The sequence below is a fragment of the Pomacea canaliculata genome, linkage group LG2, assembly GCF_003073045.1.
Source record: "Pomacea canaliculata isolate SZHN2017 linkage group LG2, ASM307304v1, whole genome shotgun sequence".
Taxonomy (NCBI): Eukaryota; Metazoa; Mollusca; class Gastropoda; order Architaenioglossa; family Ampullariidae; genus Pomacea; species Pomacea canaliculata.
The window spans coordinates 44,799,733-44,812,605 of NC_037591.1; the positions used below are offsets into that span (position 1 = coordinate 44,799,733).

The following is a 12,873-nucleotide window of genomic DNA, read 5'->3' on the forward strand; positions in this document are numbered from 1 at the left end:
CCTACTAGCCTTTACTGCAGTACTAGTTTTTTTTTACAGGAAGCTGCTGTTGCTCAGCGCCGCGAAACAAGCTGCACAGTAAGTAGCCAGTGAAAAGTAGACATATTATCATCGAAGAAAAATGTTGAGGAAGTCTTTTGACAATACAGGATTTAAATACTATAGATATGAGTTTTGAGGCTTACGTTTCAGAGAAAAGTAACCTTTTTCTTACAGAAAGAAAACATTGAAGAGAAAAATAGCTATGAAGCCAGCAATAAAATCAATAATAATAATTAAAAAAGCTGGCAAAAGAACTCAGGGCTGCTGAAAGCCAGCATGGGCCTCGGGGCAAACGACCTCACCATTCCCTTGTAATTGTAATCATAAATTATTTTCGAAGTATATAATAATATTGTAGGAAGACTTGTCCTGCCACATTATTCACAATGGTAAACTCACTAAACTTTTTAACATCTTCCTTGAAAAAATCATGCAAGAAACCCTCCACAACCACCTTACCTCAATCTCCATTGGTGGCAGACCCCTGTGCAACCTACGCTTTGCAGATGACATTGACCTCATGCAGTAACAACGAACTTCAGGATTTGACGGACAGACTCTCCAGGCGAGCGGGCCTATGGCATGGAAATAAGCTCAGAAAAAAAGCAAAGTAATGATTATTTCCACCACCGACAACAGCAGCAACATCGTCATGAACGGCCAGAAACTGGAGGAGGTCAACAGCTTCAAGTACTTGGGTGCCACCCTGACTAGAGATGTTGCTGTACAGCAGAGATCCGTATCAGGATTGGTATGGCTAACATCCGCAATGTCCAGGCTGGATAGGATCTGGCGAAGCAACTCAATCAGCTTCAGTACCAAGCACAGGCTGTACAAGTCCCTCGTAGTGTCAATCCTTCTCTACGGCTGCGAGACTTGGACGCTGCTTGCCGCAACGGAGAAGAAACTCCAGGCCTTTGAGAACAAGTGCCTGAGAAAGCTGCTCCGCATCTCGTACCGCGAACACAGAAACGCATACGTACGGAGCACCGTAACCTCTCTCGTGGGCCACAAGAACCCCTTCTGGCAACAGTGAAGCGGCGCAAGCTCGCCTGGTTCGGTCACGTCACCCGCCACACCCCTGTCCAAGACGATCCTACAAGGAACCCTCGAAGGAGCCGTCGTCGTGGTCGTCCGAGGAAAAGCTGGGTCACCAACATCAAAGAATGGGACCGAACGCGAGATGCCAGACCTGCTCTCATCTGCTCAAGACAGGACCGGGTGGAAAATTCTGTCTGTTGCTGCTGCCAGACGTTCCCCCCTACGCCCGGACCGGGCATGGGATTGACCTGACCTGAACTCACTAAACCTTTTGTAATGAAGACAGGGTTGCATATTATCACCAACAATCTTCCTGGTAGTCATAGACTGGATTATACGCAAGGCAACAACACTTGTATCCAGCGGTCCTTCAACAAACAGCTAGAAGACTTGGACTTTGCAAATGACGTTAGTCTCCTATCTCATTGGCAGCAACATGCACAAACCAAACTGAGTAAGCTGACAGGAAGCTGAGAAGACTGGCTTAAAGGTCAACAGAAAGAAGACTAAAGGGATGAGAATCAACAAAAAGCATGAACTCCCAATCCAACTTCACGAAGAGAACATCCTGGAAACAGACGGCTTTATGTATCTGGGGAGCTTTGTCAACAAGGACATTGGAGCGGATGATGACATCAAAAGCTGCATCAACAAAGCCAGGCATGCTTTTAACAGCCTGCACCCCATCTGGAACTCCCGAGCATTATCTTTCTGCAGTAAGATCCGCATATCCAACACCAATGTAAAGGCAGTCCCACTGTATGGTTCTGAAACCTGGAGAGTGACAAAGACCATCAATGACAAGCTCCAGACATTTACCAACTGATGCCTACACCATATTATGGGAATAAGATGGCCTGAAAAGATCTCTAACAGCAGCCTGTGGAAAAGAACCAACCAGAATACCACTAGCCAAGACATCAAAAATCGCAAATGGGGCTGGATAGGACACACCCTGCGCAAACCAGCTGACACCATTGCCAAGCAGTCACTTGACTGGAATCCTCAGGGGAAGAGGAGAGTAGGGAGATCAAAGCAGACTTAGAAAAGAACAGCAGAAAGTGAGACATAAGACATTGGAACAACATGGGCCCAATTGAAGGGGCTTGTCCAAAACTGGGTCCACTGGTGAGGTGTTGTTGCAGCCCTGTGCTCCTCGAGGAGTAGCAAGGACTAAACTAAACTAATATAATAATATGCTTACAGTTCGATTGTCAATATCTACATTTCATTCACTAACGTAATATAGACAGCAAACATTAGGACAAGTGTACTAGGATCTACATCACTGCTTGAACATAGAGTTGTTTACATGTGATAGTTAGTAAATGAGGGAAAATGATGGTAAAGGATCAAACTGTAGTATATCATAGAACAAAAATCCCCAGAGTGAGGAATGTTCCATCAACCTTTCCTTAAAAGAAAAAGAAAAGAAGAAGGAATTCACTGACCAAGGCTGGACCCCCTTCATAGTCCTGGCCCTGTCACCAGCCCCCTCTCATCACCCTCTCTCAGCAGGCCTGAGTGAACTAAAGAGGTGAAGGTAAAGGAACTAGGGGTTGATAAATGACCAACCGCATAATACGTACTATGCATTTCTTCAAATCAAATATACTGCTCAAAACAATGGGAAGTCTGTATAGTCAATCACTGTTTCATGCCAATAAACACACAGACAATAACATTGAATCAGAGAATTTCTGCATTCATGAAATGAAACATTATCAGTCGATTTCAATGAAGCAAATCATCGATTATTTTAACAATAAGAATTTGAGCTTTCTGGCATTACTCATGTTTTCAAAATGCAGAAAATTATATCGGAGAAAAAGATCAATATCATATGTGTCCACCATTGGCAAGGCACTGTTGTCTCATGGACTGAACCAGTGTTATTAGAGTCCTTTGATGTTTGCTGGTCTTTGGCCATGCGAGCCGGCACACAATCCCGTTGAAGATTTTTCTTCAAAGCACCTTGGAGGATAGCCAACGCCACAGTGGTCAGAGAAAGAGCTGGCTTAAAACATCAAAGACTCTCACTATCATCCAAAAGAGGCAATAGTGAGGAGCCCTGTCAACTGCCCTGTCTATCCATGATCTCCCCGCAATGACAGGTGCCAGTCAAGGGACATCTGACTGACTGACTGACTAACATGGTTAATAGTTAATGTCTGAAAAAAGTCAGCTAAGTACAAATAACCTGTTAGAAATAATAGTCTATAGAAATAATAAATTTAAAAATTTATTTGAGAATGGAGGACAACTGAGAACTGATTTAATTTTTTTTTATGTTTTGCACAGGCTACTAAGCAAATTGGGTAAAGAGAGAGTATTATGACACATTCCTCAGATCTGGTAGCCACATGGGATTTGGCTTTGAGTGATGGAGTTCATAAAGTGGAGTTCGAACATGGTACAACATCTGGAAAACGTGTTATTCGTGTTGATGGGATGGTAAGAGACAGTGCTAGAAACCATGTACAAAGGATGTTGGATCTACTTTCTGTAAATGCTTATTGTATTTAAACCTACCTCAGACATATGTAGGGCTAACATACAACCGTGTCCACACAAGCTCTTTCATTCAACAAAACACAAACACCTGCCTGTAGGCTTTTCAATTGTTTATGTTTAACCTACTCCCCAAGTTAGTTACATTTTTCCTCCTTTGAACTATAGATTTACTTAGAGAGAACTGTAATATTTAAGAAAATAGCAGGCAGAAAATGGCAACCACACAGTTACCTACCTTACAACTTTAATAATAATAATAATTTTAAAAAAAAAAAAAACACCAAAACAAAAATTAAACATAAACACAAATGATTATAGTATGGTTCAAATTCCAACTTGCCTCATGCCCTGCTCTAAATTCAAATTATTCACTGAGTGGGTCTTACAGCATTGTTACAACAAGCAGTAGTTTCTCATCATTCCAAACAAACATCCATTCATCCTTCAGTTAGATCATTGTTAAACATCCCTTCTTTTCCAGAAGTCAATTTCTACCTGGTTGCAGAATTGTAACAGTCTTAGGTCTCTCTGAACTTTTTAGCATAAAATTTTTATCTTTGCGCCCTCTAAGCAGGTCTCCAAATACTTTATTGAGGCACGATTTGTTAGACATGAGCGCTAAGCAAAAATCGCAGGAAATAGAACATAAAGTATCACAAAAACATATTCCGGTGGTATTTTATAACAAAAAGGCACGAGAAATATTATAATAATGTTTTTCTCTTAACCACACCTGAATTTGTCAAGAAAACAGGAAGTGACAGAAGCATAGCATTTCTAAAAATATTGTTGTCTGCATGAGCTGAATTCGAAGAGGAAAGTTGCCAATCTCTGTAAAAGGATCGGGACATGATATGCTGTTGCTGGATGTTCTTTTTGACATTCAGATGGGTTTAGTCTGGACTTGTCATTTCCTAAAGATAATGGCTACAAATGACAGATTAATTAAAACTGGTCAGAGATCTGTATTTACAGATCTCAGGTGCTGTGCGAACTTCGTCCCTGCACCATACATAAGAATTTTGCTCAAAACATTTCAAAAGCAATTTTTATCCAGTCACTTATACAGTGGAAACATTTTCTTGGACTTTCTGTAAAATGTAGAGATCTACCTATAGCAGTGCCAACTACACAAAAATGTGAGCTGTTAAAACCAACTTGGACTGCTGGTTAAAAGCTTAAACAAAAATCAAGCACCTGATATGGTCTGGTCTACAAGTAATGTCATGACAAAGTCACAAACACATCATCAAATGTATCCTTATCCAGCACAAAGCTAAAACAAGTAGGAGTGAATCCATACATATAACCACTTAAGAATGACTGTAGCCATCTCCCTCACAAACACACATGAAATTTCTCGTTCAGTGACTAGAACAATAATGCTTCTAGAACAATAACGCCCACTTGGAGCAAACTCTAAACAGAAAGGATTCTAGCACCTTTCAACTGGGCCAGAAACCACGACTTGATAAGCAGACCATGACCAGATACCTCTCCACAATGCGTAGCTCCAGCATCCAGTGGTTTCCCAGTCACACAGTTCCTTTATGGGGACATGGTGTCACATGCTGTTGCCCCTCTCTCCAGCATAATTCCTGTGGGCATTCTTTCCATTGTATAAATGCCAATACATATATGCAAGACAAGAATGATGGCTTTTATATTTTTTCAAAAGCAGCCAGAGGATCAGTACTACAAAATTCATTGTATGATTCTTTACCAGATTAAAACACTCACAATATTTTAAAATCTCTGATAACATTATTGAATACTTAAAAATAAAAAAAAAAAATTACAAAGCCACCTTGACTGGGCAAGGAATTTGCGGCTCTTGATCCCTGTTAATCACACAAACAGTGTCTGTATCAAACCACCCTGATGATTTGCTCAGAAATGAGAGTGTTGGGTTTAGCCCAAGGTTCCCTGTGAACTCTTGAGTTTTTATACATTCACATGTATTGCACACTTATCCTTCCACACTTGAACACCACCAACATGAAGAGAACTTTGTCCCCTAAAAACATGCTGGCAGGATATAAACAAAATTATTTGCCAGAGTAAAATGTTATATTTAAAGAAAAATTGTAAAATAAGAATAGCACCTTCCGTCAGACTTGCAGCCTGCATTCTTTGCCATTACTGCTTTAATTTTTTCAACTCACTTATTGCCAGATTTTGACCAAAAAAAAATCAGAAGTTATTTAACACAGTTGTTTCTTGTAGTCCTTGATTTGTAACTTCATGCATGGATTTTGTTACCATTGGTCTATAGAACTGTCAGTCTTGACAGTAATGAAGAATCATAATGTCATCTTATAACTCCTGCAAATATAGTGGTTTTGACTCATCCGCTTGGATTGCAAGTTTGGCAAACATTTGGGCAAACAAGTTTGGACTAAGCTTAATATGTTGACCAATGTTTCAATGTCCCAAACATTTTTTTTTTTCCAAAACCAGTTTTTCTATGTAATTATCATATGTAACTTTGCCATTGTCAACATTTGAAATTTGTCCATTTGAGAAGGTTTTAAATTCATAGATCTTTGACATCTGAAATACTTTTATCAGCATGTAAACATGTACTTATTAGTAAAATTGGGTTTAATTGAAGTGCCAACTGTAATATTTGCCAAAAGCAAATCATATGGAAACAATAATGATTTCATGCAAATGGTGTATTTTCTGAGATGCTTAATTATGTATCAGCTGCAATGCTGGTCTTTGTGCAGGAGATATATCGCACAGACTGGATGTTTAAACTGGTAGGCAAGGAGCACTTTACTGTTGGGAAAGCCAGATGCTGCATAACTATCGATGCTGTCAGTGGATTTTCCTATGAGTACACGCTAGAGGTTAATGGCAAGCCACTTAAAAAATTTAAGGAGAATCAAAGCAGAATAATGCACACGTGGGTCACATTTGTCTCTGGTAATCCTACTCGCATCGTCCTAGGTATGTCACCTACATATTGCTAATGTTGACATATTGTTTTCCTTTTGTTGAATACATGTCAACTATGTCTTGTAATAGTTATCACAACTATGCTGCAGCTTACACACACAGAGTAATTGTGTTCTCTTCTCATGCACAAAAAAAAATGCTTGTGCAGATCTTGTGATTTTTATCACAGTTCACATTAGTGGGCCACACAAAGTTCTGTAACATCTATCAGCAACTTGATTTCATTGGTTCATTCATGCATTCTTGTCTTCAAAATGAGTCAACTGAGAGAACTATCCATATACTGTATTGTCATCGTGCTAAGTTACTGTTCATCTCAAAACTCACTTGGGTATGCAGAGCAAAAACAACCGTCAGCAAGCTAATTTACAGTAGCCTCACAAGTATAATATTTTATTTGACACATTTGATTCTAGAAAAACTGTTCACGCTGCATTTAGACTTAAAATAAAAACTTTCACATGTTGAAAGGCTTGACTATTAACTCACTGGACCCAGACTATTTTCTATGTAATTTTGACTTTCTTCTGTAACTACTGTTTCATTAACATTGAGCACCCAAAAGTTGTATGACAATTATAGTTGGACCAGGCTTAAACAAACTAGCATGCTACCTGGTGAATAATATTGTACTTAATGAATATCTTATCTCTCTGCTTCTTTCTCTATACATATATTACATATATCTTATGTATGTCGCCTATGTTTATGCAGTATAGATATGTACTGATATTTTCCTAAATATGTTATCTCTCCCTAGTAATTCTACTTTCTAAATATTTCATATAGGCCAGAAAGCTAAATACTTGTCAAGTTGTAATCTCTTTTCTTTTCCCAGCTACCTGTATGCCATTATCGCCTAATTGGCTGCAGGAGTACCTTATGATATTGCCATTTTGCCCTGTTTTTCTATTTCTGGAATAATCCAAATTAGAGTCCAGGTCACTCTTGGGTGTTGTCTTAGAATTAATTCTTGTGTCTTTCTCTTTGTTTTCTGTTTCTAACCTTGTATCTTCACCTTTGATGATGTGGAGATGTGTCTATCTTGTACCTGTTTCTAACCCTGTATGATGATGTGGACATGTGTCTACCTTTTATCTTTCCACTGTGGACAGCAGATCATGTTAGGACATTTAAGATTCAGTTCTGTCCCTAATTCTCTTTTGTACATTATGTTGGTGGTGATTGGTTGTAAAAGATATGAAGCAACCTCCTGTAACATATCATCTTGCATGGTTGTATTCTGTTGTGCAAGTCTGCTCTCAGGGTCCAACGATGCATGCTATTAGAAAGATGGAGGTAGCCAGGAAGTACAGCAAACTGATTTGGAGTTGACGGAAGTTATCATTTCTCATCTCTGTCTTTGTCTGAGAATCTTTATCTGAGGCAACTAACTGACCCTAAATATTTGAAACTGCAGACTGTCTCCCACTTCTCATCCTTGGCATTGATTTTCTAGATGAGGCTGTTAACATTGTTAGTCATCTCCATTGGAATCTGCATGTAGAATTCTTTTAGTAATTGAAGTGTTCTCATCTTTTTGTCATTATGTGTATGTGAGTGTTTTTCTATAGCTTATTGTTGTATACCACATTGCATGCACTGGAAATCTGGTCAGCAAAAATGCGTTCTATGACTATTATCACTAATGTGTTACTCAATACATAGAGGAACATTATTGCTGAAGATACTATTTTATTACTTTTGTGCAGAAAAAGATACACTGGATGTGTGGGTAAATGGGAAAAAAGTGGAGACACAAGTAAGCATCTAATTAATTGGCTCTAATTTAAAAGGCTGCCTTTTTATGAGTGAGCTTACTTTCACTTCCTTTTGTATGTATAATTTTATGTGTCAGTGTACGTGTGAGTACAAGTATGTATAAACCAGGGACATCATTGGTTGGAGATGAGGGGTTGGGTGAGCTCCAGAGGTTGGATGAGGATGAGGATTAGAATTGGTTAGGGGTAATATAGTGAGTGGGTGAGGGTTAGGGTTATAAGAAACTGGGTGAAGAGCAGCAACCCTAAAACTAGGAATAGGGTTGGGGTTAACTCTGAAACTGTAAACGTATTTTGCTGCAATTTTATGGTGCCTGGAAAATCAACACTTTAATTTTTTTTTTTTTTTTGATGAAGACCTCCAATACCAATACAGTGATACCTCGGTTCTCGAACATAATTCGTTCCGGGAAGACGGTCGAGAACCAAATTGTTCGAGAACCGAAGCAATGAAACCCATAGGAAATAATGGAAACTGGATTAATTCGTTCCAAGCCCCAGAAAATGCCTATTTACTGGCCTAATTTGTATATAATATGTAGAAAAACATGAGTGTCAACAAGAAATAAGAAATAAAAGTGTATTTATTAAAACAAAAAAACAAAAAATAAATAAATAAAATGTACTGTATAGTACAGTACAGTAAATTGTGTTTCATTTACTGTACCTGTACCAAACTTTATGGCAGGAGGAAATGAATGTGGAGGGAAGAGGGAAGGGGGATGGTTATTGTTTTGAAGGGGAGTCCTCTTCAATAAAAACAGAGGGTAACTGCTCTTCGGGTGTTTCTGTTCTCTGTATCTTTTGCTGAGGAGAATCAGAATCTTGCTCTGCAGTTGCTTGTCTGATTTCTTTACGGAAGAATTTGTCAATTGTTTGCTGTTTTTTTCTCCTTTGCAAAATTTTGCGGAAAGTGGACATAACACTGTCATTAAAAATGTTAACTGCTCTATTTGCTACCACTTTATCAGGGTGATGTTGTTCAACAAAATTTGCGATTTCTGCCCATTTTGCACACATTTCATGACTCTCTCTCTCTCTGCACTCACACTGATGACGCAAGCAAGGCGCGCTGGCCGAATGAACGTCATTCGGCTCATCTCGGACGTTCGGATGTTCGAGTTCCAAATATTTGTTCGGATTCCAAGACAAAATTTTCTCGAATTTCCTGGTCGAATACCGATTTGGTCGAAAGTCAAGGCGTTCGAGAACCGAGGTATCACTGTACTATCTTTGGTTTGCACATGTAAACATTTACGCTGTTAGTTTATAGGTCAATAAAAAACTTTATAGGTATGTGGTTGAATGTTTCAGTATGTGAAGCTACAGTTATATAATTATATATTGTACCATGATAATACTAAATAGTCTGTTTGTGTTACCAGGGAGAGTTTATAGATGATGGAACAGAAACTCACTTTGCCATAGACAGTACGCACAGTGCCTACATTAAGGCCACCAGTTCAGGATGCAAGAGAAGTGGTATCATTCATCAGCTGTTTATCAATGACACTGAGATTGAGGTAGCTAGTGAGTGAAACATTGGTCCTGTTAGGGTTGTACTAGGTCCTCCTTGTGGTAAACATGTCCATTAATAAATATGTCCATTGCTATGGAAAAAGATCATGCTGTTTGTGATGTGATTTTTCAGCTGCAAAATGTTGACAATATCCTTTGGCTGAATAATACTTTATATTACTGAAAGCCAGGATTTTTGTGATTGCAGAGAATATTAAAAATGGCATTCAGAGTTCAATTCCAAGTGGTTATTAGGCATGATAAAACATTAGACATGCCCCAAAATGTTATAAAAATGTGCTGACTGCGACCCTTACCAAACTGTAAAAATTTCCAAAAACCCATGTCAGCAACTCCTATGATTATGTCAATAGTCAAAATGGAGGAAATGGCTATCAGGCATAACTGGGTGTTGCTTCTGTCTCGCCTGTCATGCCAGGAAATCCTGCAGTGTGACATGGTCACATGGAGAGGTAGTTTTGATATGTTAGTAATGGTTCACGTGCGAGAATTGTTGTAAACTATATGCTTTTAATATGTCGCAAGATGGTGGTTTAACTGTAAATAATGTAATGTCATAACATTTGAATGCTGATGCTGTTTTATGTGGTCTGTACTGAATGATAATAATACATCTTATGGTGTGGGTATTTTGATATCTTATAGGCTAGTTATAATTTTGTATTTCATCACATTATTAAATATGAAGTTAATGTTATTGCTGAAATTACGTGCCCAAGATAAAAGTCTAATGAACATTCAGAAACTAAAATTGTTTACTATGATAAAGGGACGCCCAGAACCGGATCTGATGGCATGGTGTAGTTGAGGCCCTATGCTCCATTGGGGGTGATTAGGAACAAGAAGACGAAGAATGATGCTAAAGCATATGATGTGAATTTAATGCTGACTGTTTCTGTGTTGATTAAATAGTTATTGGATGCTTCCATATAAAAAAAAATGGTTGTTGTGTGGGTCTATGCATGGGGAAATTGTGTGTGTGTGTGTTGGTTTTTGTGTGCTGGTGGACATGGGTACACATACTAGAAACTGAGGACCTTGATAACCATTAGAGAACCCCTCGATGGCCTCTCTAAACTAGCAGTCCACTAACTATCCAGGAAATAGAAAAGTCATTAAAATATTTATAAAAAAATAAGGATCAGTTCCTGGACCAGAACTCTTTGAAATGCTCCAAATTGCCACCTGATTAAAAATATGAAAATTCTTCCACTTTTAAATCAAATTCTAAAAAGGGGACGCTTCCCTGGTAGAGGGAAATTGGTAACAGGGGCTTTTTTTCAGTCCTAAACCAGGAAAAGCTACAACAAGGTCTACAAGCTAGGATGCCCAACCTACGGCCCGCGGGCCATATCCGGCCCGCGACGCGGTGCCATCCGGCCCGCGAAACTTCTGCCCACAGTGCAGGAAATCGGCATGTTAGTAATAAAAAAAAAAAAAAAACGAAAAAAAGGGAAGAAGAAGTATTTATCCCCACGTAGGGGCGTTTCCCAATCTTTTTTTCGATGGACGAACATTTCGATTCAGTGCTCCGACTTGGTGTCTCTACGATAAGGCCGGACATTCAGAAGTTGGTTTCGGGAAAACAACTTCAAATATCCCACTAATTAGTACATAATGGTAAGTAAAACTTGTTTCTAATAAAAAGTAAGTAAAACTTGTTTCTAATAATAAAAAAATGGTATCTGCTCTAATTTTTTTTCTTTTTTGTATTTTTGCGGTGAAGTGGCCCGCGACACGGCTGTCCGAAATGGATATGGCCCGCAGGCCGAAAAAGGATGGGCATCACTGCTATAGACGATTAGACTTTACCTCCCAACTAGGAAGATTGTTTGAAACAATTATGAAAAAAGACCACGAAACAATTTCTGCAAGCTGATAATGTCTCCTCCCCCCACCCACCAAACCTTTCCGAGCAGATTGACCAGGATGTTTTTACAGTAGATCATATTACAGCCTTACAATAAGAAATAATAAAATACCCACGCTGAAAAATGAATCTATATGGAGTATTTGGGGATATAAAAAATGCTTCTGATATGCTTCATGATCCAGAAAAAACTCTACAAACAGGCGCCCCTAAATGGTACATGTAGTTGACAGGCTGAAAAATACTTGTGAGGGTTGAGTATCAAGCATCCAAAGAAGTGAAGACTTAAGGAATGGCATTCCTCAAAGACGTGTTCTTACCCCTTACTATTTAACACAATGATTTCTGATCTCAAAAGCGTTAAACATGTTAAACAGTTTGCGGAAGGTAGCTGATAGCTAGGAAAAGTAGAAGTGTGTAAAACCACCAACCCTTAAAAGCCCCAAATCATGGAAGTTGATAAAATCCAGAAAGACCTTGTCACCTGCACTCTACAGTGCCTTTCAGACGAGGAAAATAAATAAATCAAAACACAGACAACAACTAAAATTTAAAAAAATAATATAATTTGAAATCCAAAAAGAAACACTAAACAAGTCCAGATTTTCCAACCCACAGTTCGAACACACGTTTCTTCCAATGTCTCAAAAATATTCAATCTTCTTGCCAACAGTACAGTTCCTCACAAAGTCTCCACTTGAAACAGCACAATGTTTGCACTTCTAGCATACACAAATATATCCACGTGAAAGTAACACAGAGTTTTCACTTCTTGAAGTTATTTTCAACTCAGCACTGGTCGGGAACCCCAGGCGGATACGAAGAATAGGAACAACAGAAGAGAAAAACACAAAACACAAAAGAAATCCAAAAGAAAACCTCAACAGGTTCAATGTTAATAAAGATTTAAAGATACAAACCTTGTCAGGATTCGTTCAGTCCAGTCAGGACTACACCACAAGTCGTTCAAGACTTGTTTACAATAGAAAAACCGTCCGCTCTGGACGCACTGATAATACCGAGGAGATTGTAATTCTCCCCTCTCCCGTCAAGGAAAAAAAACCCCAGTCACACCACACACATCCAAAACAATACTACACTCTTTCCTTTGTCTTCCAACAA

General features: G+C 38.8%; 1 protein-coding gene across 2 annotated transcripts; it reads left to right on the forward strand.

Moving 5' to 3' along the window:
* The first annotated feature begins 33 nt into the window (after positions 1-33).
* Positions 34-10,821, forward strand: LOC112557090 (fas apoptotic inhibitory molecule 1-like). 2 transcript variants are annotated; one of them, XM_025226723.1, is made up of 5 exons: positions 34-78; positions 3,385-3,537; positions 6,330-6,552; positions 8,274-8,323; positions 9,728-10,821. In XM_025226723.1, the coding sequence occupies exons 2-5, from the start codon at positions 3,418-3,420 to the stop codon at positions 9,878-9,880; spliced, it is 546 nt and encodes a 181-aa protein (XP_025082508.1). In that variant the 5' UTR covers positions 34-78; positions 3,385-3,417; the 3' UTR covers positions 9,881-10,821. The 2 variants fall into 2 exon arrangements, with proteins under 2 accessions (XP_025082508.1, XP_025082510.1); XM_025226725.1 differs by lacking the exon at positions 34-78 and adding an exon at positions 2,349-2,626.
* The last annotated feature ends 2,052 nt before the right edge of the window (positions 10,822-12,873 follow it).

Coding starts and splice junctions, on each gene's coding strand:
- LOC112557090 (XM_025226723.1), top strand. CDS start 3,418: ATGACACATTCCTCAGATCTGGTAGCCACATGGGATTTGGCTTTGAGT. Junction 6,553..8,273: donor TCCTACTCGCATCGTCCTAG/GTATGTCACCTA, acceptor ACTTTTGTGCAG/AAAAAGATACACTGGATGTG. Junction 8,324..9,727: donor GGAAAAAAGTGGAGACACAA/GTAAGCATCTAA, acceptor TTGTGTTACCAG/GGAGAGTTTATAGATGATGG.